The sequence below is a fragment of the Benincasa hispida genome, chromosome 8, assembly GCF_027475165.1.
Source record: "Benincasa hispida cultivar pf3 chromosome 8, pf3_genome.v1.1, whole genome shotgun sequence".
NCBI lineage: Eukaryota > Viridiplantae > Streptophyta > Magnoliopsida > Cucurbitales > Cucurbitaceae > Benincasa > Benincasa hispida.
In genome coordinates, this window is record NC_143485.1 from 59459247 (window position 1) to 59486932 (window position 27686).

Here is a 27686-nt window from a genome sequence, read left to right on the forward strand (position 1 = left end):
CAACTCGTTCTAAAGCTCCAAGAGGATAGTGGGAAAGATCTTGAGGTAGTTCACGGTGATCTTTCGAGGAGAAAATTGTTGTTCATCAAGATCTTGAAGAGTTCTACAAAGGTATGACTACAAACCCTCTTTTATTAAATGAGCATGTTTTAGTTTCTACCAAAATGAGTGAATTTGAATGTTTATTGATCATTGTTAATTTCGCTGCATGTTAATACACTCTTACAGTTTAAAGATCTCGCAAATCTCATAGATGAATACAAAAAATCGGCCATTGGAGATTTGAAGTTCAAGATTTCTTTTGATGCACATGATTGCGCATATTTTTTTTTTCAAAATCTTGTTTTGATTTCGTTAGCTGAAGCCATGGTGTTGAAATCTTTGGGGCAATTTCTCTTCCTAAAGCCACGGTTTGTGTTCCATTTTTTCATTTGAATTTCGTCCTCATCTTCTCCCATTCACCACTGTGATCACAATTTTACTAGTTTCGATTTCATCAGCGAGAAATATCTTAAACTATAAAGTTTGTTTGATTGTTTTCTTGAATTTCATCCTTATTTGAAGATTCTTTGATATTCATCCTTATTTGTTTGAGACTATGAATTTTGTGTTTAATTTATCTTTTTTAGATCAAAGAGTTCGTTGGATTGGTTCCTTCTTGAAATTCATTATTGCTTGAAGATTCTTTGTTGTTTGTGTTTGATTTATCTTTTTGTTTTTGTGTTAGAATGATTTTGTTGGGATTTGAAGAGATGAGGAGACTCATCGATAGGGGTCTGATATGAGTTTTCTTAGTTCATATTTTGGCTGGAAATTAAATAGTATATTTTGAGTTGTTATTTTACTTTTTCTTTGCTATCGGGTTGCTATTTGATAGTATATAGTTTGTGATTGTCATTTGATTGCCTTCTGATTGCTCTCTGATTATTATTTGATACTTAGTCGTTTGTGATTTCTATCAATTGCTATTTGATTGTTTGTCATGTGATTTCTATTTAATTTTCATTTAATGACTATCTTATATTTAGTTTTATATTTTTCCAGTATTTTGTAGTTATGGTTAAACTTCAAATAGTTGTTCTCCATAGTGATAAGTGGAATGGTCGATAGTGCTAATAAATTTATTAATCATTAGACTCCTTCAATTGGTGAATTGGTAAAGTGCACAAAGTGTAACCGTTGTAAGCGTGTTGGTTATAAAAAGAGATGTCAAAATGAATCCGTTTGAACAATCATATTGTGTACATCAAATATGTCTTTACTATTTCTTTTCATTTAAGTACCGTGTATTGTTTTAATAGTTTTTGTGTATATTAGTGGATTGATTTTGCAGTTTTTTTAGTATATGAACCATGTTGCTCTTGAATATATTATTCCCATTAGAAGGTAATCCCATGGTAATAAAAAAGCAATCAAACAGTATGTGACAAGGAACATGGTGATATTGCAGTTTTTGTAGTCATTACAGTCATGATTTTGAGCTCCCAAATTATGAAAAGATATGTGATATAAAAATTTTGGTAGATATGCAATACACAATTTTGGTAATAAATATGTAATATCAAAGTGATATGTGATAGATATGTAATACTCACAAGTTTGGTAAATAAAAAACTTTTCATTCTTGAAGGCTTTACATCTACTTCATTATCAACCAAACATTTGTGCTAATATCAAAGTAACATTATGACAAAGTATTGTTCAACACGTTATCAATAAAAAAAACCAACACAAAACATAAAATTCAACACCAAAGCCTACAAACTTTTCAAGAGAAAATGGTCTCATTTCAATGGTGAATATTCAAATCAAAACTAGGTGTTTCAATAAGTGTATGTATTTTGTTTCTTTCTTGGAGATTTTTTTTTTTTCTTTTTTACCATTTCCAAATCAACAACAGTAGGTGTGGGTTTCAATTTACTTCTTGGTCATTCATTCTCTACCTCAGGCTTATCTTGTGAAGATTTTCTCATATGCATTCTATTCTCAACAACCTAACAAAATAGATAATGAATTAGAAATAAGTATAAGATAGTAATAAAAAGGTAATTCAAAAGCAATCAAATAGAAATCAAATAACTATCAAAAGGCAATCAGATGAATAGATAGTAATTTGATGAATAGATAGTAATAAAAGGAAGTACTAACTATGTGACAAAAAATAGGTGAATAGATAGTAATTTGATGAAGACTATCGCGAAGAAAATAGTGTTACCAGTTAGTTTTTTTTTTTTTTTTTTTTTTTTTGGCCTTTGTCATGCTTTTTCATTGTCTTCGTCTCTCTTTCTCTTTCTTCTTCTTCTTCTTCTTCTTTTTCTTCTTATAACCTGTTATCAAAACACAAAAATCACATAGTGATCAAATAACAATATTAGAAACTAGGAACTATGTGACAAGGAATATAATATAATCATATGATAGAAGGTATTCGGATGACTATCATAAAAAATTAACTAATTGACGGAGGACATAAGCAATCATATGAGGACCAAAATGTAATCAGAAGAAAATCAGATGGTAATTAAAAGACAATCATGACTGTCAGAAACTATTAATTAATTGACAAAAATAGAAGATAATCAGATGGTAATCAAAATCAAAAAGCAATCAAATAGTAATATCACAAACTAAGAACTATGTAACAAATAATATCAAGTCATCAAATGACAATCAGGGACAATCATAAGACTACAAACTTATTGAAAAAAATTAGAGGATAATCCGATGTCAATCACATGATAATCGAATGGCAATCAAAAGTGGATTACATGGTGCATTACATGATGATTCTCAATCCATGACCAACACAAGAATTTTACACAGGAAAAAAAAAACCCCGAAAGAGCAATTGAGAGATTTACAAAGAATCTAATTGGGGTTCTTAAAAAGCATAAACTCAAACGTATAAATCACGAGAAGATTACGCTACACAACAAAACACAAAATCCAACAATCATATTTAACTTCACAATTCTCAATGACAAAAGAACATAAGAAATCAAACGACAATCAGAAGGTGATCAAAAGAAAACAAAAGTTGGGTTGAACATAAAGGTGAAGAGTATTTGCCATACATTTTTGTTTCAAAAGCACAAAGCCACATGCGATATACTATTCCAATGATGTGTAAGAAAGCTAAAGATAAGGTACTAGTATACTAATTTAAAAATCTGACCTCATTTTCTCTCCCACTTGAAGCAAAAACAACCTTAATGTATATGCGTTGAGAGAAGCATAATCGCAAGTGAAATTTCACTTTGGGTGTAACGAAGAGAAGGAAGTATAATCGTCAAAGAACTGAAGAAACACAAGAAATCGGAAATGTATAATCGAAAAGAAGGAAGTATAATCATTAAAGAAATGAAGAAACGCAAAAAATCAAAAGTGTCTAATCGAGGAGAATGAGGAAATCAGAGAGAAGGAAGTATAATCGTTGAAAAATGGAAGAAAGCGGAGTTGAAGGTGGAAGAAATTGGCGTGAGAAGAACCCAAAACGGAAGAAATTGGCGTGAAGAAAAACCATAAGTTATGTGAGGTAGAAAAAGGCACAAATTGATTCAATTAGTAGTTTTTTACTTTTTTTTAATTCAGTCCATCAGCGAATATTGGGTTGTGGGCTTATAAGGATTTTGCCTCTTTTGCAAAATCATAAAACATAACATACGAGCCTAATTTTAACAAATGATTTTGATATTCCTGCGGCTACCCCCAATTTAAAATGGTAAAATAGATATTTCTTATATAATATTTTTAGTTAAAAACTTTTGTTTTTATTATTATGGATCTCTTATTTTCAATAAATAAAATAAAATTCAATAATACCTTAACTCTTATAAGAAAAAAAAAAAAAGTAAATTGTGGATCTTCTCTTCAATAAATCTTCATAAATTAAATTTTGAAACAAACTTCTATCTACAAAATAAATCTTTAAAAAAATTGAAGAAATTTATTTATCAATACAACTAATTACGAGATTGGAGATTGAACCTCCAACTTCTAGGGATAAAGGTCATATCAATACCATTGAATTGAGCTCACATTAAAAAATTTGCTTATTAAAAAGAAGATTGAAACTTTCATTCTAAAATTAACTATATAAAAACTTCATTCTTGTTTTAAACAAAACTTGTAAAATGGACTAAAAAAATATGTAGATAACTAAAAAATTGTGTGAATGTTATATAAAAAAATTATTTAAAAATAATGAATGATCATAACTATTACAGATCGAAGAAACATCTATTACTAGATTATAATTATTAAAGTAAGGATAATTAAAATGGTTAGTTATCTTTTAAGAATAATTTGTAGATTCTCAATACTTTTATGCATAATTTTCTCCCTCTTATCTTTTTTTTTTAAAAAAAAAAAATCTAGATAATATCATATTTTAATGAAAAATTATTTTAAATGACAAAAATTCAAAATATATATTCAATTAATGGCAGAATATCACAATCTATTAAACCGCGATAGGCTACTATCTATGTCTATCTATGTCAAAAATGTGTCTAACTATGTCAAAAATATATACAATTAATAATAAAATATTAAAATCTATTAGACCACGAATAGATGTCATGATAGACCGATAGTAATTTATTGCTTCATCTATGTCATGATAAACAGATAGTAGTCTATTGCTATCTATTAATAGTCTATCACTTATTTATAAATATTTTGATTCATTTTTCTATATTAAAAAACGAGCCTATTTTTATACCAATTTAATCATAAAAAAGCCGTCTTTCTAAAAAAATCTTAAAAAATAGTTACTTTTTTCCCCAATACTTTTTAGATTTTTCGTTTACAAATTTTCTAAAATTACTATTTTTTTTAATAAAGACATCACTTTTTAACAATTATAGTTTTTTTTTAAGTACTTTTCTAGAATATCTATTTTAAATTACTTTTATATTTTTTGAGATATTATGAAATGACGGCTTTAGAAAAACCTCAGATTGACACAGCTCTCATGAAATCACTAATTCACAAAATTCCACTCCATTAACATTTGTACAGATGTTACTTGCTTTTCTCAAATTTTGCTTTGAGTAGTAATTCGAAATAAAATAAACGAATAAAAGAACTTGAAATTGTTGTTTTGGAATTCAACCTTTTCTTAAAACATAATTTTTAATTATAATTATGTATATAAAAAAGATAGTTTTAACAATAATTCAACTTACTCGTTGACATCTATCAGTAGGGATATTTCCCTTCAAATCTTTTTCCAGTAATAGAGCACTTAATTTCTTTTAAAAAAAAAATAAAAAATAAAAATCTTATATATGAATGTTAACACATCATAAATACCTTTTTTTGCCATGATGCCTTGAATGTCAGAAAATCTTATCTCGCCTTTCTACAAAGAATCTCTAATCAGATAAAAATGGTTAAACTACTCATAGAAAAGTTTACATCTAACAACACGAACAAAACAACAACCATTTCCTTAATACTTCCTAAATTGTTAACAATGTTGTGGATCTGTCACCTCCCAACACCTGCAAAACATAAAGTAAAAATTTCATTACCATTTATCTCCACAAAGTAATTCAAACAAACATAAAAATATATATATATATATATATATATATATCTATTAAACTTACTCATTAACATCTATTGGCAAAGATATTTTTTTTCCAAATCTTTTTTGCCCTTAAAAAATTTATTAAGAAAAACCCTAAATATGAATATTAATAAATAAATGTAGCTACCTTTTTACCGTAATGCCTTAGATGCCAAAAAAATCTTATCCAATTACATGCCTTTCTACAAATAATTTGTAATCACATAAAAATTGTTAAACTAAAAACAGAAAAAGTGTGCATCTAAGAGAACACGAACAAAACAACCATCAATTCCTTACTCCAACACTTAGTAAAACAATGTCGTGGATCCATCGCCTCTCTAACACCTCTACAAAACATAAGTCACAAAAAAATTGTTCACTATTTCTCCAAAAAAAAAACAATCAAACAAACATAAAAGAGGGGGAAAAAGAAACTGAAATTGCCATTTTGGACTTCAACCTTAATTTTGAAATGGTTGCTCTTAAGAACAATATCCGACAAAAAAAAATTGCAGACTTAAATAAATAAGTAGGCTAGGGTAGTTATTGTAGAAAGGGTGAAGTCTCTCGGGAGAGAGATGCTTTGATGAAAGGTTATGATTGAAGTATCTGCCCAAAAGATTTAACGAAGAGATACAATAAGGATAAAATAGGAATTTTAAAAAATTGTAAGGGCCCTATTACTGGATATAATAGCTACCATCATGCCGTACTAAAAGCAATACTTTGAAACATGCATTTTGGATATAATAGCTACCACTGCGTTCGAATTAACTGTGAGAATAGATTCTGGAGCCCAAGAAATTCATATGAACACGTTATTTCGCCCTTTACGCAACAAAATTTAGTCGAACTACAGAGAATGGAATCATACCTCCAAAACAGCTTTAGCTTCTTCATTAAATGCCTTGCAAAGAATTTCATAGCTCGTTTCTATTGTCATCTGGGAATAAGCAGCAACTAAGTTCAGAATACTGCTTTAGAAAACGCCAGCATGCAGTCTAATGCCATGGTAGTGTGCAGTGCATAGCATACCAATAAATTGACGCGTGAGGGTGAAATAGATGAAATGGTATATCTGTAAAAGAGAATACGGAAGGCAAATATTAGTCAATCCAATCAAAAGAATAATACAGCTACAGATAATTCCAATCAATTCAGCATCAAAACTCGAGAAGTGACTAAGATGTCCTATTAAGTTGGTGTAAACTATGGATTTCATAACAAAGACAATCTTGATTTTCATTTAATGTACCATTTCGTCCACATAACGTGTCAATCAAAACACATCTGCAAATCCTGCCAGATCATCGAGAACAAAAAATAATGTCTGATATAGGATGGGGTTTTATAGTGATTTCTTTTCTTTTTTTTAAAGTAAGAAACAACTTTCTTTGAAAATAAAATAAAAGAATATACGGACCTCCAAAAAAAAACCAAACCACATAAAAGAGGAGCACCTCTACAAAAAGGGCTTCCAATCTTGAAAATGATACCTTTCAAATAATTAAAAAAATATATATTTTATTTTAATAAATAAATCGATTTAATAATTTTTAAAAAAAAAAAAAACAAAAAAGGACACGTTTTAACCAAAGTCTAGAGATAAACATGAAGACTAGAGAGGATCTACACATCACTTGGATCACTTCCCAAACCTCTAAACACTAATATTGCTCTCCTCCAAAGATCTTACAATAATGCGCACCCCAAAAATGGTTTTGTAAAAGACGATAAAAGAAGAGGAAATGTCGTGCAAAGTGGTGCATCTCCCACCAACTGATCCTCCCAAAAAATATGTTTCCTTTCCCTCTCCCACAACACAAAAGACAAAATATGTTTCCTTCCTCTCCCACATCACAAGAAAAGAAAAGGTAACAACCTACATTAGTAAGTTAATGAGGAAGAGCCCACACCTACTCAGGAGTGCCCCACCCGGTTTACTAGGGTGTTGGCCTACCAAGCACATGCCCACAGCTCTTGCCGCCCGCTTGGCGGCCCAACCACCACATTACACGTATAGACGCGAACCCTCCTCATCCCTTGTCTGCTCATCGAGTGCATTCCTAGCTCTCGCTCGTCTCTAGTCAAGAATTCGCACTCAACTCTTGCCACAAGGAATGTCATTGCCAAACTTCGATTCTAAATCACCGAATCTTGCATCCAACCTCGGTCTTTTTTGGAAAAAACTTCTATTCGTTGAAAAGCAAAATCTCTGTCATCTGGCTCCAAAAGGGGGGAAAAAAAGTACCCAATCATTGTGAACCTCTCTTGATTTTTTAGACAGGCACAAAGTGGAGATCTGGTGTACTGAGAATAAATGGAGAGGAGTTAGAATAAGTAGTATCAGAGCAGCAGCATCCTCAAGCAAATGGCGAGAGAAAGACACGTGCATCCAAGAGTAGGAGATGATGCTCCGATGCTCGTTCAAGAGGTGGAAGACACCGCCACCCTCTCTCCAAGATCCACCATGCAACGCTTGCTATTCGTGGAAAGTACCTTGGAGGGAATGCAAGAAACGTTGAACAATCTTCAAGAATATGTGGCCATGATCATGAGAAGGATGAATGCAGGGTTGGCACCGGCCCAAGTTGAAGAAGAAGCTCCGGTTTTCAATCAAATTTGGGAAAGGGGAGGAAGAAAAGGCGTTGGAGGACCAAGAAAGCCGTCAAGAACGGGTCCAAGAATCCATAGACCACTCCAAGAAGAACCAAGAAGACGTCCAATAATGCAAGAAAGGCATCAAGAATTCCAAGATTGGAGTTCTTCGAGCAAGAATGATTTAGAAGAAGAGTACCTTGATGCAAGAAGAGGCCGAGGAGGCAGAGGTAATGCTCGGGGAGATTTTTACAACTTTAAGATGATGATAGAACTACCTTTTTACAATGGTAAGCATGATTAAGAGGTATTTCTTGATTGGATCAAGAATACAAAGAACTTCGATTATATGAACACTCCGGAGCACAAGAAGGTACAATTAGTAGCTTTTAAATTGAAGGGGGTGCATCTACATGGTGGGATCAATTGGAGGGAAATCGTCAACAGCAAGGCAAGAGACCTATTCGAACATGGGAGAAGATGAAGAAATTGATTAAGGAGAGGTTTCTTCCTCCAAATTATGAGCAGACCTTGTACAATCAATACCAAAATTGTAGACAAGGCTCTCGATCAGTGGCTAATTTCGTAGAAGAATTCCATCGTTTGGGGGCAAGAACCAATTTGGCTGAAAATGAACAACACTTGATTGCAAGATTCATTGGAGGATTGCATATAGACATCAAAGAGAAGGTGAAACTTCATAAATTTAATATGTTCGCTAATGTAATTGCTTTTGACGAGACTGTGAAAAAACTTAATGAAATGTGATCTAAGAAATTTTCAAGAAAGAACCCATTGTCGGGTTGTATGTCCTAAAACTCGCAGTTTGTAAAGTTAAACATATTCAATTATCAATAAAGATGTTATTCAACATTTATTTAATAATGTTGTTATTGAATCTATAAATTGCACTTATAAAGTCTAAATCCAATAAACTAAGATCTATGATTATTATATGGATACTTGAACTTCATGTGGAGACATAAAAGTGGATCCGGTTCAAGTAAATAGTCAAAATGATCTATAATATACGAATAAAGTTGGGTACCTTATTCTGGTAACACTATTGGATGTGGCCCACTCTGTAGTTGTTACAATTTGTTGTAAGGTGCTACAAACGAAGTAATCCTTATTCGTTCATGTATCGACATATGGAGTTGGGTCGTCCTATGCAATGAATTTGCGTAAGATCGGACTAAGAAATAAGTCACTCTTACTTTATAATGTTGTTTATTGTATAAGACTGACTATATCACTTAGATGACCTAGGTAACTCGATCTTAACCCTGAGCTAACTACAAACTCCTGTTAACTCGATCTTGATCAAACCAATGAATTAGCTATAGTGGTGTGACTTGATAGTTAACGAATACTGATTAATTTGGTCTAAAGAATTTTAGCCAATTAATCTTAAATCGTTGGAACTCATGATCTGTAGGTCCATAAGGTCCCTATACTAGATCGTAAAACATGAACACCTTGAATTAATAAAATAAGTGAATTTGGAATGATATGAATTTGAATTGTTCAAATTGAAATTCAGTTTGAAAATGTTCAAATTAAAATTAAGGTTTGAATTTGAATAGTTCAAATTCAAAATGAGGGTTTATATAATTATATTCATATAATTAATTAACGTTTAATTTATTAAAATTAAACGAAATTGGAGAGTTTATAATGTTTAAATATTAATTACATGAATAGGATTCATGTTTTAAATTAGGTGTGTGATTAATTTAATATTTGATATTAAATTATGATATAATTATTTAAATATGTTTAATTAATTAAAATTAAATTAATTTCTCATTTTATTTCAAATTTCAGAATTTGAAATTGTAATTTTGTTTCCTCCTTGAATCACCACCTAGTCCATTATCTTCATCATCTTGGTGCTCGCATTTAGATTGTCGAGAAATGCCTGCATGAAAGAGTTGAATAAAACTCTTCATTTTGATAGAAGGTGTAAGGTTTTTTTTTTTTTTTTTTTTTTTGCTGCTAAAATTAGTTTCTACATGAAAGTATATTCATCACTTTCAAATCCTTTTTTCCCTTCACAAATTCACTCCAATTTAGAGTTTCACCACTCAAATTCAAGGCTGAGAATAGCAGAGAAGATCTCTTGGTGGTTCACCGTTGAATTGAAGCTAGAATCACGAGAAGAGCAACTTGGAATTGGGAGAATTCATCAAATGTATGTTGTTTAGAAACCCTCTTCAGAAGTTTCTATTTAAGCATGCTTTTTAGAACTCAAATTAAATGTAATTAGTGTGTTTATTTATTGATAATGTTTGCTTCCGTTGCATGCTAGTAGATCCTATCACCCGTGGGAGGCATTTTCGAAAATAACCTCCTCATCCAAAATCACTAATCAACCATCTTCCATGTCCTCAGCCAAAGAAAAAGAGAAACATGGCTCGAAGGGAGTGATAGAGAAGTCCATAGAAACAACAACTAAGAAGAATCCAAAACCCATATAATCGACCCTCTTTGGGTAAGTGCTTTCGATGTGGCCAAGTTGGTCACTTATCCAATAAATGGCCCACAAAGAAAGACGGAAGCATACATGGAAGAATGGGATAAAGAAACCTTGATTGAACACAATGAAGAAGAAGAAACCGAGCTCATTGAATCGGATGATGGAGATAGGGTATCTTGTGTTCTCCAAAAGATGTTAATCACTCCCAAAGGAGACTAAAACCCTCAAATACATTGCCCCTTCATAACACGTTGCACAATTAATGGCCAAGTGTGCAATATCATTATTGACAGTAGAAGTAGCGAAAATTTTGTCTCCAAGAAGTTAATAGTAGCCTTAAATCTTAAGGTGGAAGCTCATCCAAACGACTATAAGATTGGTTGGGTGAAAAAAAGCAGCGAAGCAAGAGTAAGTGAAATCTGTACTATCCATCTTTCAATTTGCAGTAGTTATAAAGACCAAATAGTATGTGATAAACAATCATTTCAAGGATGTCACATATCATTTGGTCTTAGGAAGACCATGGCAAAATGATACTCGAGCCTTGCACAAGAGGAGAGAAAATACTTATGAATTCCTTTGGATGGGCAAGAAAGTAGTTCTACTTCCATTGAGTAAGAAGATTAATGAGGGAGTTAAACAGAAAAAAGAGGACAGCAACTACCTTTTTGCCACAATAGTGGTAGAAGCTTGATGAAGGAAAGAGAGGTAGATGTTTTAGGACTTGTAATTGCTGAAAAGTCCAAAAAACACTCAAAATGGTGAAGTCTCTTTAGAAATACAGGAACTTTTTGATGAATTCCCTCAATTAAAAGATGAGCCCGAGGGACTACCACCATTGAGGAACATCCAACACCATATTGATTTAATTCCAGGAGCAACATTACCACACCTTCCTCATTATCAAATGAGCCCGAAGGAGTACGAAATTTTACATAAACATATTAAAAAGCCAACCAATCAACCAAATCACAGTGATTTATGGATTTCATAACAAAGAAAATCTTGAGCCCATGTGCAATGCCCGCTCTACTTACTCCAAAGAAAGATGGAAGTTGGATAATGTGTGTAGATAGTTGAGCAATCAACCGAATCACAGTGATCTACTTGATCTAATTGGAGGAACAGTGATTTTTTCAATATTTGATTTAAAGAGTAAGAATAAGGTTGGGCGATGAGTGGAAGACCACGTTCAAGCCCAACGAAGGACTTTTTGAATGGCTTGTTATGTCATTCGGTCTTTCAAATGCTCCTAGCACATTCATGAGACTCGTGAACCAAGTATTACATCCTTTTCTTAATAAATTCATTGTCGTATAATTTGACGATATCTTGGTTTATAGCAATAGCATTAAGGAGCATTTACAACTTCTTCATAAATTGTTAAGTCTTGACAACAAAAAAATTATATATCAATCACAAGTGTCTCTTTCTTGTGAAAGAAATTTCTTTCCTTGACTTCCTAATAGGCCACGGTGAAATCAAAGTCAATCCAAAGAAAACTGAAGTTGTCACTCAATGGCCTACCCCCAGTTTTGTGAAAGATGTTCAAGCATTCCATGACTTGGCTTCCTTTTATAGGAAATTTATCAAGAACTTCAGCTCTATGACAACACCCTTGACTGATTGTCTAAAGAAAGGGAGCTTGTAAGACCTCTAATCATTCACACTTACAAAAGGAGGGGCAAAATAGGGAAAGCAGAGCTGAAAGGGACATGAGTCAATTACGCCAAGTGGGGACCAGCTGACGGGAGGTTATAAGGAAGATTGAGGGAATTCATTGGGGATATGTTGAATTTAGAGATTGCTAAAGCTTGGGAGAGGGAGGCACTCTCGAATCCAGGCCTTATCCTTTTTTCTTTGATTACTTTTCTGTACTTAGATCTTTTTCTTATTTTGTCTGTTTCCTTTATTTACTCAGGTATTTGTTAGCTTATTTCTGGAATAATATAGTTAGGGCAATTCCCTACCTATTCTGTTTCATGTTAGGATACCTAAGAGAGATTCACTTAGGGCTCAAAACAACAAATCAGCTTCGAAAACACCAAGAACAAACTGAGCAATAGTCCTATTTTGAAACTACCAAACTTCTCCTTACCTTTCGAAGTGGCAACGGATGCTTGTACCTCCGATATTGGAGTTGTTCTATCTCAACAAGGCCACCCACTCATGGCAGAAAAGAGTACATATGCACAGGAATTATATGCTCTTATTTGTGCTCTCAAACAATGGGAGCATTATCTTTTATCCAAGGACTTTCTCCTAATCACAAACCACTTTTCACTCAAATATTTACAATCTCAAAAGAATATTAACCGTATGCATGCGCGGTGGATTTCATTTATACAAAGATTTGAATTCGTGATCAAACATCAATCAGCCAAGGAGAACAAAGTTGTTGATGCACTTAGTAGAAAAGGGTTGATTCTTACTACATTAGCTACAGAAGTAACTACATTTTCTCACTTAACAGAATTATATGAAAATGATCGAGACTTTGCTGATATTTGGTACAAGTGTACTAATATCTTGAATTTTGAAGACTTCCATATTATGGATGGTTTCTTACACATCTCTTCGAGAAACCTTCCTAAAAGAAGCTCACTCCGGAGGTCTAAAGGGCACTTTGTCCAAGACAAAACGTTTGAATTAGTATCCAATCGATTCTATAGGCCACAACTTCGAAAAGATGTCAATAATCTTGTCAGAAGATGCAGTCATGGTGGTTGTGGATGGTTTCACCAAAATGGTCCATTTTCTAGCATGCAAGAAAATGAGTGATGCAATCTCATCGTTTCTCACTAGTTTGAAATTCAGAACCACTTCACATCCACAATCTGACGGCCAGACTGAAGTAACCAATAGAACATTGGAAAATCTCATACGATGTTTAAGTGGTTCACGACCAAAGCAATGGGATTTTTCCCTTACCCAAGCGGAATTTGCTTTCAATAATATGAAAAACAAATCAACGACAAGATGCCACTTCGAAGTAGTATTACACTCAACCTCTTAAACTCACATTTGATCTTGCCAATTTATCTTCTGGGAATATTAGTCTTGAAGATGAAAGTATGATTGAAAGAATAGAAGAATTGCACCGAGAAGTTCATTACCATTTAGAGAAGACCACACAGTCTTACAAGGAAACTAAAGACAAATCAAGAAGAGAAGTCAATTTCAAAGGAGACCTTGTAATGATCCACCTACATAAGACAAGATTTCCAACTGGAACTTACAACAAGCTGAAAGATAGACAATTGGGGCCTTTTACAATCCTATAAAAATATGGTTCGAATGCTTATTGCATTGAGCTACCGGTTGACCTTCACATCAATCCAATATTCAATGTGGTAGATTTGAAACTCTATTTTGCCCCTACTAAATTCCAGTTAGCTTCTTGATAAGCCTCGGGGTCTGAATTTAGAGGGGTGGAATATGGTATACTGAGAATAAATGTAGGAGAGATAGAATAAAAGTTAGTCAGTGAACAGTTAATTAGTTAGTTGTTATTCAACCTTACTTATCAATTTTCCTATAAATAAAATAGAGGTTGACGGGGACGTGACTTCAGATAAACGGATCAAACACTATTCTTTTATGTCTAATCTTCAGATAAACTCATTTCAGTGATGAGGTCACAAAGAGGGGGGTGAACCCAACTCTAAGTACTTCTATTTCAACGGTCATCCTGAATGGTGCAAGATAACTTAAGACTCATCTGCTGCTGTTTTTTTCAAATGTAGGTTCTATGAGTTTTCAATTTCCAGAATCTTGAGATTCCCCTTGGTCCTCAATAAACAAGGGAAGTAGCACTAAGAAAAGGGTGCTTTGGAAGAAGTGATATTACCGAGCGTCGTATAATTGGGATAAAATCAATATACGAAACTACGTAAAATCTGGCGTTGCTTACATTGAGAGTACGCCCCACAACAACCACGGATAAAGAAGCCAACTCCAATCCTCGCTCTAAAGTCTAAAACGGAAATCTACAGTGAAATGAGTGGAAAGAGCGGACTGATTGGATGGACGAGGCTCCTTATTCTCTTCTTTCTAAGAGTCTGCTTCTTTGTTAAGTAAGAAATTTTATACGCTTCAATGAAGAGCGGACTGATTGGATGGACGAGGCTCCTTATTCTCTTCTTTCTAAGAGTCTGCTTCTTTGTTAAGTAAGAAATTTTATACGCTTCAATGAAGATTGCTTCTTTGTTTAGTAAGAAATTTCGTACGCTTCAATGAAGATTGCTTCTTTGTTAAGTAAGAAATTTCGTACGCTTCAATGAAGATACATAACTATCCCAATATTGAAGTAATTTAAAGAGACAATTCTCAACATAAGAAGATACATAATAAAGAACAAACTGAAATCATGAATCAAATAATATAAAAAGATGACTCTAATGTCCGAAGATGAAAGCTCTCCAATTTAAACGTCTTGCACCGAAAAGCTTAAAAAATGGCTTGGAAAGAGAGCACCAGGTAGATGCATTAAGCCTTGCAACTTCAAATCAGTTATTCCATGCTAAGGATTTTTTCATAAAAGACTCGTTGGTTCCTTTCAAACGAAATTTCAGCAAGCAATACCTTTATTGCATTTGCCCAAAGTAAGCTTGTTTCATGAAAGATGGATCTCTAGACAGCAGAGTTAATATTATTTTTTCAGGGCACTATCACTGCCACTTCCTTAAACTAAGCAATCACAACGAGAATAGGACGGGTGAGAAAACTTGTTAAAATTTTTGTAATTACGAGATAGATAAGTTTGAAGAAAGCAATTGAAACTGAAGCAAGATTCAATGATAGAGTGGAAGAGGAGAGGAGGGCTGGAAGGGAGATCTAGAAAGGGGAAGATCTGGAGGGACATGAGAATGGAGATAGAAAGAGAATGATGTAAGAAATTAGATATAGAAGTACTAATTACTGATAAAATAACCAAGAAGCAGTTGCTCAAATTGTAGTAAGGCCTTTTCTATGGAACCTCTCTATCTGTATGAAATCAAATTATAGTGTCGTGCCCAATCTTTTTTCTAAATATTATTATTGAAACGGAAACAAGACTTTTCATTGATGAAATGAAAATAGGCTATTGAGGAATTTACAATGAGACATGAAGCAAAAAGAACACAGAATCTTAGAATCATAGGATCGGTAGGGACATCTAGATATCTCAACTAGGTTGGCATACTCATAGCACCCTCATCATATCCCTTTAGAAAACACATCTATTCATGAATTACAAAATGCCTCGAATACATGATTACACAAAGAAAATAAGAGCACTCCAGTTAAGACAAATATCCTGAATAGAATAATCAACAAAGAACTTGGATTGAGGACACCATGAAGATGCTAGGAGACGAGCTAAACAACAACAATCTATCCAATTAGGAGATTTATCATGGAATATTCTCTAATTACATTCTAACCAAATTTCTAAAATCAAAGCTTTAATTGCATTTGACCTTAGTAACTAGGCTTGAAAGTAATGGACAAACCAAAATTTGAGAGATATTGTCCCAAACTGATTGCCCAAAAACTCAATGTAAGTGGTAGGGGGAGAATAACTTCCGCCAATAGTTGTTGGAGAATGAACAATCAGTCAACAGGTGCTGCAAATTTTCACCATTTGCTAAACAAAGTGGGCAAATAAAGGGAGACAAGTATTGATCCCGAAGCTTATGTTGCAGAGTATCCGAGCAATCAAGGGATCCAAACAACAATATCCAAATCAGTATGGTGCCACTTTTGGGGCTCTTAGATTTCCAAAGCATTCAAGTCTTTTAGTCAAGGACATCACCTTATCAATAGAAGAACTGAAAGTCAAGGATCCCCGAATACTTCCTTGACGCCTCCAAAGACCATAGCCCAGAATTTGGAGCTTGATTTACTCTTTTGCCTTCTACACTGCACAGTAGCCGCTGAAATTTAAAGATCTCCTCATCTTTTACTTGCCTTTGAATAATAAATTCCAAGAACAAGTGGCCGAATACCAATGATCATTTCAACTACCCTTTGGCATTTGGTAATGAAGCAATGCGAAAAAGTCTAGGAAACTCACCATAAATCAAAGAAAACATTAAATATTAAATAATAAATGAAAGAGTTGGACACCATAAATCAAGCAAAAAGAAAATATTTCTTCCATTTTCAAGTAGGGTGTTCACAGTTCGGTTCAGTAGGGTTTGAGTCCCAAACCGAACCCAATCGAACTACAAATTTTAGAAAATTTATTATATGAAACCAAACCAAACCACAACCGAATTACATCAAAAGAGCTACCAAATTTGGGTTTTCTCTAAAACATGCAATAAAATGAAGCCTTCCTCTCTTTCTTTCTCAAAGTAAAAGCAGAGGGATGAAGCTTTTCTCTCTCTTTCACAAAGTAAAAGCAGAGAGATGAAGAAGAATGAAGGCGAGTGTAGCAAAATTATGTCAGAGAAGACACAAGGGCCTGTAAAAATGAATGCCTTTTTTCATATTTTCGACATTCACGATCAAGCTCATCGACATCGGGCTCAACGAACTGAAATTTGAGAAATTAGTCTTCTGTTCCTTGGCTGAAATTTGCAATTGAAATCTGAAATTTGATCCCAATAAGTCTTTTTATATCGTCAATGCTCAACAAGAGAGTGAGACAATTGGAACTCGTATGAAAACGCCGAGTGTTCCTTGGATGGGCGGAGATGAACTGACGAAGGAGGAAAGGACTCCGACGATCTCCGATCTGACAGCCGACATTCCTTGGCTAGGCGAAGACAAAGGCATTCCTATCCTTGGTCGGCAACGTTCCTTGGCTGGGTTGGGAGAGTGAGAAACGATCGAAACTCGAAGAAAAAGGGAGAGGGAGTTTGGGCAATGCCAAGTGTAAGAGGTTGAAGTGAAGAATATATACATATATACATACACATACATATATATACATATACATACAACATATATACACACACACACACACAAAATCCTTTATAATAAAGCAGTTCGATTCGATTTTACTTCAATTTTCAATTTTGAAACCGTACCAAATTACTAAAGACAGTTTGAAAATCATACTGAACCACGTTAATTCGATTTTGGTTCGGTTTACGCGGTTTGAATGATCACCTCTATTTCCAAGTTTAAAATTTACAAATGATCCAAATTTGCTCCACGTTAATTCAATTTTTTTTTTTGCCTAGTAGTCTTCATCTATAAAGCACCGACACTCCTAAGATGGCAAAATGTCGGTGTCGGACACTGACATGCCCCGATACACCGCCGAACACGTGTCCGACACGCCAGCTGGCGTGTCGGGTATTTTATTTTTTTATTTTTTAATTTCCGCCATGCCATGACAAGGCTGGACACGACTGCGACACGTTCAGGACACAACACCTGCAAAATTAGAATGAAAAAACAAGGAAACCATCATTTTTAAGCCCGAAAACCCAGCCCAAAACCTTATAATATTAGCCCAACCCAAAAATTAGCTTTTAGGGTTATACTGTTTTTTCTCTTAATTTCTTAAAATCTCAAATCAAATTCCACTTCTGCCCAGCCTTCATTCCATTCCTTCGACCTTCCAGCCAACAATCTCCACACCACCACGCCCAAAAACCTTCATTCCTTCGACCTTCCTTCGACCTTTCATGCCCAAACACAGTCCATGAAGTCGGCCACACACCCATACCCAAAACTCCATGCCCAAATGCACTCCACGACAGTTGGCCACACCTCCACAGCCAAACCTCCGTTAGTCATTGGACCGTTAGTCATCTTATAAAATAGTCATTGGACCGTTAGTCATCTTATCTATTATCATCATTTTCATGAATTGTATGGTTGTTAATGATGTCTTTAAATCGAATATTTCACAATGTGTTTATTGCATGACATATATTTAATTTTTTTAATAAAAAAACGTGACCCGACATGTCGTGTCCTACTTTTTTGAAAATCAGCGTGTCGCCGTGTCGCGTGTCAGTGTCTGTGCTTAGGTCTTCAACTACATCATTGGCTATTAGAATCGAGTCACAGATTTGTCTTCCTCCTATGAATGCTTTTTGTGTACTAGAAACGAGACTTGCCATTACTTTTCTTATTCTCTCGATAAGGACTTTAGATAGTATCTTGCACATCATCCTTGTTAGACTTATAGGTTTATAGTCTTTGACATATAGAGGATCTTCCTTCTTTGGAATAAGACAAATGAAATTCTCTTTCATATAAGCATTAAGCCGCCCGTTTGTGTGAAACTCATCAAACATTTTCTGAAAGATATCCTTGAAATTCTACCAATATTCAACAAAAAACTCTACCGTGAAACCATCTGGATCAGGGGCTTTATTTTTCTTAAGGGCTTCGATTGCTTGTTTGATCTCCTCACTTCGAGAAGGAGCTATTAGAGAAGAATTTTGAGCAGGAGCGACTTGGTTCCATGATATATCAAAAGGAATAGAACTTGACCTTGGGATTCTTGTGTACAAGGAGGAAAAATAACTCAAAATTTCTGATTCAATTTCCTCAAATGACTGCAACACAACCCCACTGCTTGATAATAGTTCAGTAATCACATTTCTTCTTCTCTTTGCTAAAAGAAATCTTAAAAAAAAATTGGTATTCTCACCTCCCAACTTTAACCAATTCAACTTACTTTTTGAATTAGATTCCTTTCCTCTAAATGATATAAATTCAAGAGGTCTCTTTTAATAGCTAAGCGAATATCCATCTCTCCTGTTGAAAGATCCTCCTTCTCAGCTTTTAAGTCAAAGAATTCCAACTCCGAAAGTAAATCTTTCTTTTTTCTTTTCCTTTCTAATTCATATGTCGCGAACCATGCTTTCACCTCTTCTTTCACCTTACGCGACCTTAAGTTTATTACGAAACCAACCCAACCATTTGACTATTCAATTTCCAAGACCCGTTTGATGACCTTTGAGCATTCCTCATTTAACATCCAACTACTGCCGAAGCGAAAAGGAGAGGTCCCCAATTAACTGCTCCAACCTCTAATAGCAAGGGAAAATGATCCTTGAATACTCTTGCTTTTCTACTTACTCTGAAATTGTCGAACATTACATCCTCATCCTTGTTGATTAAAAATTTGTCTATGAGAGAGTGATTTTGAATTCCCCTCCCTTGACCAAGTGTAGTTCCTATTAAACAAAGAAACTTCTAATAGACTAGCCTCTTCAATAAAATTATTAAATTTCTTCATCCTTCTTGTTACTCTACTAATGGGAAATCTTTCATGTATCCATCTTATTACATTGAAATCTCCCCCAATGCACCATGATTCCATGCAATCATGAGATAAAAAAGTGAGTTCTGGCCAAAGGAATCTTCTTTCTTTGTAATTTGTTGCTCCATAAACATTTGTCACCCAACAAATATTCTTACGTTGAGTCACGATTTCATCAGAAAGTGAGTAACCACCTTTACGGAATTCCAAAGGTGTAACCTTGCTTTCATCCCACATGGTGAGTAATCCTCCTAATTTGCCAAAGGCTGCCATAAAAGTCCATCCAAACAAATCTATTTGGCAACTCAAATTTTTCAAGAAGAACAAGTTATTTTTCATGGGACCCAACACTAGTAAATAGTAATATTAGTTATTTTCCATTTCACTAATAAAGAAAAATGAATTGGTACAAATCTTCAAACCTATCAAGAATGAAACCAGGAGGAACCCATCCCTAGATAAAAATAATGAATGAGTCCAACTCATATTATTATATCGGAGGAAATAAATTCAGCTGAAACTAAAATGGATTGGTCCTTGTAAAGTGATGTGTTCAAACAGTTCAACGACAAATAGACACCAAAGAATTAGAGTTAAGACATTTTAGTGTTTTACCGCAGCTTGCTTTGGTAGAAATTCAAAGCTTTGGAGTTAGCTTTTTGAACAGTGAAAACCACCGCGCCCATGCAGTTCTACAAAAATTAAAATGCAGATTAGAGGAATGATTAGATAAAAGAGGCATCCAAGAGAGAGATTGGCAGAAGGTATAAGAAGAATATGGAAAAATTAATTAAATTAACTTAAGATGGAAAAACTTCGGTGGAGTTTCACATTTAGTTTGAAACTTTATTTATTCAATGTATCGATGTTTTCAAACACAAGGAAATGAAGAAAAGGCAGAACGGAAAACAACCTTGCAAGCAATAAGCTCAATTAACTCCATTAAGAAAGTCCCCAACCCTCTCCCTTGGAAACGAGGCTCAATCTGCAGTTCATACACATATAGCACAGGTATCATCTCTTCGATAATAAATCGAAAGTGTACGAATGCAACCATGGGATCCTTTTTATTTAGAGCAGTAGTTGTCTTCTCCGCATCTGATTTTGAAAACATCCCATTCACATTAGCATTTGAAGCCTCATGCACAAATATATAATGTGCTTGTGTTGAAACCATTTCCCTATGCTTCACCTTCTCTTCCATTGGCCACTGGGATCCATATGGCCCCTCCATATTGATCTTAGAAAATAAAGTGAATAATCTATCAACCCAAAAATTAATTTGTATTCGAAACATTTCCTAAATTAGAATGGCTGTATATAAATGTGAGAAACAAGACAACCAATTTGTTACCTTGAGGAGATTTTTGAGGAGATTTTGAATGTATTTCTTAACAGAATAAGAAAGTTTATCACCGTGGCCTGATTGAAGGTATAAAGATAGACCTAGAAATGAAAGAGAATTAGGCATCCATCCTAACGTGTGAAACATTGTATATACCTCAACAAATGTGTCGGGACAATAGTTACAGGGAATCAAAATAATGACCCAAACAGAACAAACTATGTAACGATAGACCAACTCATGTAAACCATCCAAACTACGTTGATAAGCTCGTATTCCCATTAACTCAGGAAAGAAAATGTATGTGCCTAGCCTGATAACATGATCTAAAATCTTAACTTGTAATATTCAAAATCAAGAAGACCCACATGCTCAATTTTGTCCAAAAGGTTGTACAGGTTTGCAAATGAACCTCTAAAAACCAGTAGCGTCCTAAAGTTTATACAAGACAGAGAGATCCAATTGATATTTTTAAGTTTTGCTTCTGATACTTTGAAACCTGAGTACAAACTAACCATGGTTTGATACCATAGCCAACCAGCTTAATTAGACCTATCTGACAGACCACTACATAAAAAGGAGGGATAATCATAAATTACACACGTGATTTTACTACTTTTTTAATCTTACCTCTATGCTTAGAAAATTTTAAAAAACTTCTTCTGCTTTATAAGTTGTCCAATCATACCCTTCAATCAATTAGTTTTCGTATAGCTGTACACATGTATTGTTGAAGAAACGTATGGCTTAGAAATTTCACAAACTACATCAATGCTTGAAAGCACTTTACAATGCTTGATTGAGATTTGTAAAATAAGTAAATGCAAAGTATGATTTGTCACCCTCTGAAGAAGTAATTTTCTATGCATGAAAATATCCAATGCAATCAATAATGGCATACTTTTGTCCTCGTAATTAATAAGCACAGTGTTTTGTCAGGCCACTCATAACAATAAGGTGAGTTTTTCTTCTCTCTTTCTTTTTATTTTTTTTTCTGTCAAGATTAAATTTAGATGGTTCTAGGATGTTTATAATACAGCATAATGGTATGCATACCACCGCAGTTGAAGTGGCGAAAGGACGGAAAAGGTGAAAGATGGTCCTTTTGAGCGCAAGCAACATCAATGAGTTGATCGATGACTTTTTTCTGCTCAAGTATCTATGTTTGTAATAAAAAGGCATCAAACATCCTTAGCTTCTATAAAAAATTGAAAACTATTATATATACAAGTGTGTGTGCTAGTTCACGAATTATTTACCTTTCTCCGCTTCGAACTCTGTTCTCTATTAGAATCACCAGCCCCGTTGTTCTCAAAATGACTTTGAGAAAGTGAAACCCTATTCTCCATATGATTGCTGCAACAATTGCCAAGAGACACCCCATAGTCTCACCGCATAAACTTTGTGATAGGTAACATATTCACTCCTATAAAGATTGTCTTGAAACCTATGCAACAACAACAACAATATAATAATAACATAATAATAATAGTAATAACTAATTAATTAATTAATTAAATCTTAATACATCAACCTAACTGCTAGTCTTCTAACCGTTTAAAAAGCATCTTTTTTTTTTGAAAAGGAAACAGTCTTTTCATTAAGTTAATGAAATGAGACAAATCTCATAGTACAAGGTTAACAACTTTCAAGACTTGACACGAAGATCAAGAGGTGCACCCAGGCATCCCAACTAGGTTGAAAGCCCCATAGAACCCTCATCATTTCCAAAATAAACAGAACAAGAATAACAAAGACTAACAGAAAACCAACAAAAACATAGTACAACCAGAGCAATGGGTACAAAGAGAGCAGAAAAAACTATCCCAATAAAAATGTCCATTACACCGTGCAACCAACAAGAATAGTAGGACTCGGAAGAGACTCTAATAATCTGGAAAAATGAATGCACTCCAATTTAGGCTTAATTCTTGGAGTGAATATTCAGAAAAATGTTTATAAGGTGAGCACCAAGAAGTTGCATTCAGCTGGGCTGTCTCGAACCATTCAAACCAAGCCAATCTCTTGTCATGGAAGACACATTGATTTCTTTCAAACCAAAGGTCAGTGAGCAGCGACTTCACGGCATTGATCCAAAGTAATTTAGCCTTCTTCCTCATAGTAGTGCCCATCAAAATCTGCATTACATTAGAACGAAAATTGTTTCCAAACACCCAACTTACCTCGAAAATCGAAAATAGTCTTATCCAACAGTTGCTCACATAACAGCAGTCAAAACTTGCATGAGAGCAAGGGTGACTTTTTTAATAAGGGAGGAGAGTTCAGAAGGAATTTGATGAGACTTAATTAAGGAAAACTTGCATGAGAGCAAGAAGGGTGACATTTTTAGTGATGGAGTTTGAAAGAGATCTGCAACTTCTTTCTCAAAACAAACGTCTTCCTGTTCTAAGGTCAAATTTGGAATCAAAATTTCCGGTTCTCCACTATTAACACATACCGTAGATTCATCGTCAGGCTCTTCCTCAATCGAATGACTTTTTGGACTTGAAACGGATGGAACTTCTTTTACTAGATTTAATTTTTAATTTGGAATTGGAATAATCGTTCTTGTGACAATATGGTCTAAGCATTAGCCTCTAATATCGGGCTTTTTCTAATTAATGTTGGAACTTGGGGAAGAGTGCAACATGCTTAAATCACAGTTAAAAAAATTAGCACCCTTTGATACTACTGAGTAAATCACATCTAAGTTAAAAAAATTAGCACCCTTTGATACTACTGAGGCCCCACGTTTACAAGAATAAAATTTTTTAAAAGAAGGAAAGGTAGGTCTTTCAATTTTATTTTGAGGAGTTTTGCAAGCATGGGAATCTGACCTTTCCATTTCCTCCAACGGGTTTCTAAAGTTGTTTGCCGCCGAATTAAATGCTAACGATAAATCTACTCCTTTAATACCAGGGGAAATACGCAACATTTTTTTTATAAGAACTACTTTCATTGAGAAAAAAACAAAAGAATACATGACATATAAATCACCAAGCCCACAAAAAAGGAGACTTCTGTTACAAGAAGGGACATTAACTGTAGGGGCAGAAACCGGAAGATTGACAGCCATAATTTCAGAATCAGAATTAAATTCCTCAATTCCAGCACACTGCTTTGAAAGGGAGAGGAAATCTGACCGTTGAGCATCTAAAATAATTAATGCAGAGGAGAGAAAAATCTGTTGCTTGACATCCAAGACTTTTATCTTCACAATTAATGCCCTTTCCATGCAAGAATGTAACATTTGAACTGCCCAACACCGCCGGAAACCTTTCCATGTCCTTGAGAATTAAATCAGCTTGGGAAATATCTAAGGAGTTCGAGAAATTTTCAAATTCAAATTTTTCAAAACTGGAAATTTCTGACCTTTGGGCTTCTTCAAAATCGGAATCTTCAAAGCTAATAGAGAAGACACCAAGATTAAGATCTTGAGTATTCATAGAAGCTGGAATGAAACCACACAAATTCTTCTCAATCTTTATAAATGAAAGAATAATCAAGGCCATTAAGAGTTTGAGGCTTTTGTTCATATTGTTGTTTCCTATCAAAATAAACTTATGTTTTGCCGATCAAGAGATCTTGGATCATATCTGTTACATTGCTCCTTTACTACGCAATATTGGGGCAGACTACTGAATCTTTTTATATTAGAATTTGTCTTCCCAAAAATGTGGATAAAGTGTTCAAGTCATTGAACGGTTCAAATTTAAAAGGAAAAAGCAGGATCCTCTAGAAGTATGCTTCATGAACTCTTTTCTGCAGTTTGTGGTTGGAAACTTGGAACATAATAGAAGGACTATGAAAGATAGGACTACCTCTTTTGATTATCTTTTGGGATTATGTTCAGCTAAATGCTTCTTGGTGGTGCCATTGTTTACTTTTAGCTCATTCTTTTTATAATTTCCCTCTCTTTATTATTCCTTGATTGGAGGGCTTTCTATAAGTAGTTTCTTTGTTGCGTGGGGGAAGCTCTCTTCCCTCAATCCGTAGGCTGTTCTTAGATTATTTTCTCTATCTCCTTTCTCTTATATATACACGAAAACAATTTATTCAATGAAAAGTTCTATTTCTTGTTTTTAAAAAATAAGTAAATAAATATAAATTTAATGAAATTGCCAAAAGTAAAATTAAAATAAGCTCCAACTACCAACCTCGATGAATTTCGTTGCCACTTGCTTGACTCTTTCTGATTCCCTACATAACTCAAAATCCATTGTTAGACTTCGTGCTCTAGAAAAGAACAATTAACGTCAAATAAAATTCATATAAAGAACCAATAGAATAAAATGGAATCACCAACTCAATTTCTAGAGTTCCTATAGTTTATCTCTCCTACTTCCGACCAAAGAAGAAGTCCACTTTGTCAACCAAACACAACCCATGGTCAATTACAACTATAACTTTACGGTATTCTAATCCAAACAACAATCAAAAGAAATTCCAAACTGCATTTCCATCAATCCAAACAGCCACATTTTCTTCTTCTGACATATACAGAGATATAAATCAGAGTTTCAAATCATAAATGGTGAAATTCGGAATGCCAACTCCTTCAATCCCAAAAACCAGCCTTGAAATTGGCATTTAGCTTACAAATAATTGCAAAGAACAAAATATTGACAATTCTGGTATCAAATATGACAAGGCCTTCTTTTTTTTCTTTTTTTCTTTTTTTTTTTTTCCTCCATCTAATCGAAACAATCCAAACAACAATACTTTCTTCTTTTTAAAAATACAGATATAGAGAAATTAAGAAAAGAATATAACTTGCCGGAGAAGACATCGGAGAGTCGCTGGATACTTTGGAAGCTTGCAGCCAGCAAGTGAATCGCCGGAGAAGTTCCGCTACGCTAACAGAGAGAAAATGTTAATGGGGGGTTCAACATACGATTTCGTCGTTGGTGACAAAATGTTAGTGAGTATTCAAAATCGTGCCGATTGGGAGATACCGAGAGAGAGTCAAGGGCGAGGAGAATCGACAGTGACCTATGGCGGTGCAGAGAGGGTGAGAAACGGCGACGCCGTTTCCAGAGACCGGCGTCGAGGAGCACGTAGAGAGTGACAGAAACCGTTCACAGAGTGAGTGAGAGTGAGCCGCGCAAGGAGAAGGTGAAAAGAAAACTGAACTGTGAAAACCTACCGAACAACTCCTGCGTCGGTCGGTCTGAGAGGGGTAACACCGAAAACCGATTCGTTTTCCAAATTTGATGTATAAGTTTTTAAAATTTTTTATGTAAAGACGCACCCATAGATTTCTATCAAATGTATTGATAGACAATGTATCGATGTCTATCAACGTTTATCATTGATAGTTCCAAAATTTTACATATTTGTAAATATTTTCAACAGTTTTACCATTTGAAGTAATTTCTCTTATTTAAATCATATTTTGATTCCTAAACCTTGAATCTGGTTCAATTTTTATTCTTAAATTTTCAAAAAAATCTATTTTAATTCCTAAGTTTTTAAAAAAATGTTTAATTTAGTCTCAATCATTAAGATTCTCTTATCTACTTAAGAGAATGTGGAGATGACTTATATTTTTTATGGGGTTTTTTTGTACGAATTCCCTCATTTTGGAAGCCCAAATGAAAATTGGCCTCTTGTAGAGAAAGTAATGGAAGTGGTCTTCTGCTTACGTCATAAGCATGTGATTTTACCGATTTGCCGCTGAGATGCACTCCTCGCGCCTACCAATACGAATTTACTCGGTCCTCGATGGCTCGTCACAAGTTCCTTGATAACTCACCATGAGTCCTCGATGCACGGTCACTTGATACCCAGTTTCATAGTCACTCGATACAGTTGCAATCGACACGTGTATGCTCAATCATATCAACCTTATACTCGATTGTTTTGAATTATCCATGACACTCTATACGGAACCTGCTTTGTAGTTAATGCTCATGTACGAACATACACAAATTGGGGAATTTTCTTACCATATACATGGTGAATTTCAAATCGATTTATTGAAATGTGAAGTAATTTTTTTATTAACTAAGAATAAACAGAACTGAAACACAAAAGAGAAATTCAGGATCACTTTCCCTTAAAAAAACCCACTTCACAAAACTTGTTTTTCTTGATGGAGATCCAGTTATAAAGTCATTGAGATCATTTCACTATATTGTCTCATACCTTAAGTAAGTAAATGTGTTTTTTTTCTGCTCATTTTTTTTTTTACTTTTCTGACGATGTACGAGACATACAAATGTAGCAAAGAGAACGAGTGAGTGTGAGTTTGTGAGTGTGCACTGATACATGCAAGTAGCTCCCTATGGAGCGAGGATGAAGGGAGAGAGTTATGAAACAATAAGCATCGAGTTGGGAATACCGAGTATCAAGTGCCGAGAATTGAGTAGTGAGAAGCGAGTATTTAACAGTTACCTATTTTCCTAAATGCTCACTTTCTGTACTATTTTTCTTGAAGAATGAATAAGTATATATTCTTACGTTATTG

The 27686-nt window shown here is 34.3% G+C and overlaps 1 protein-coding gene across 10 annotated transcripts; it reads right to left on the reverse strand.

The window, feature by feature from the left end:
• Positions 1-1765: 1765 nt before the first annotated feature.
• On the reverse strand, positions 1766-26423 carry LOC120083294 (Acyl-CoA N-acyltransferases (NAT) superfamily protein). Of its 10 annotated transcripts, none has more exons than XR_016531290.1 (17): positions 26173-26416; positions 25995-26073; positions 25375-25417; positions 22477-22664; positions 22274-22376; positions 21240-21318; positions 20786-21113; positions 20488-20564; positions 6614-6656; positions 6453-6521; positions 5876-5925; positions 5724-5774; positions 5449-5507; positions 5317-5365; positions 3176-3297; positions 2216-2327; positions 1766-1994 (listed from the first exon to the last, which is right to left on the reverse strand). XR_016531290.1 is itself a non-coding variant. In XM_090316396.1 (12 exons), the coding sequence occupies exons 4-11, from the start codon at positions 22564-22566 to the stop codon at positions 5917-5919; spliced, it is 798 nt and encodes a 265-aa protein (XP_090172522.1). In that variant the 5' UTR covers positions 22567-22664; positions 25375-25417; positions 25995-26073; positions 26173-26416; the 3' UTR covers positions 5253-5507; positions 5876-5916. The 10 variants fall into 10 exon arrangements, 5 of the variants coding, with proteins under 5 accessions (XP_090172522.1, XP_090172519.1, XP_090172518.1 ...); XR_016531289.1 differs by having other exon boundaries at positions 5724-5778; XR_016531287.1 differs by lacking the exon at positions 5724-5774.
• Positions 26424-27686: the final 1263 nt, after the last annotated feature.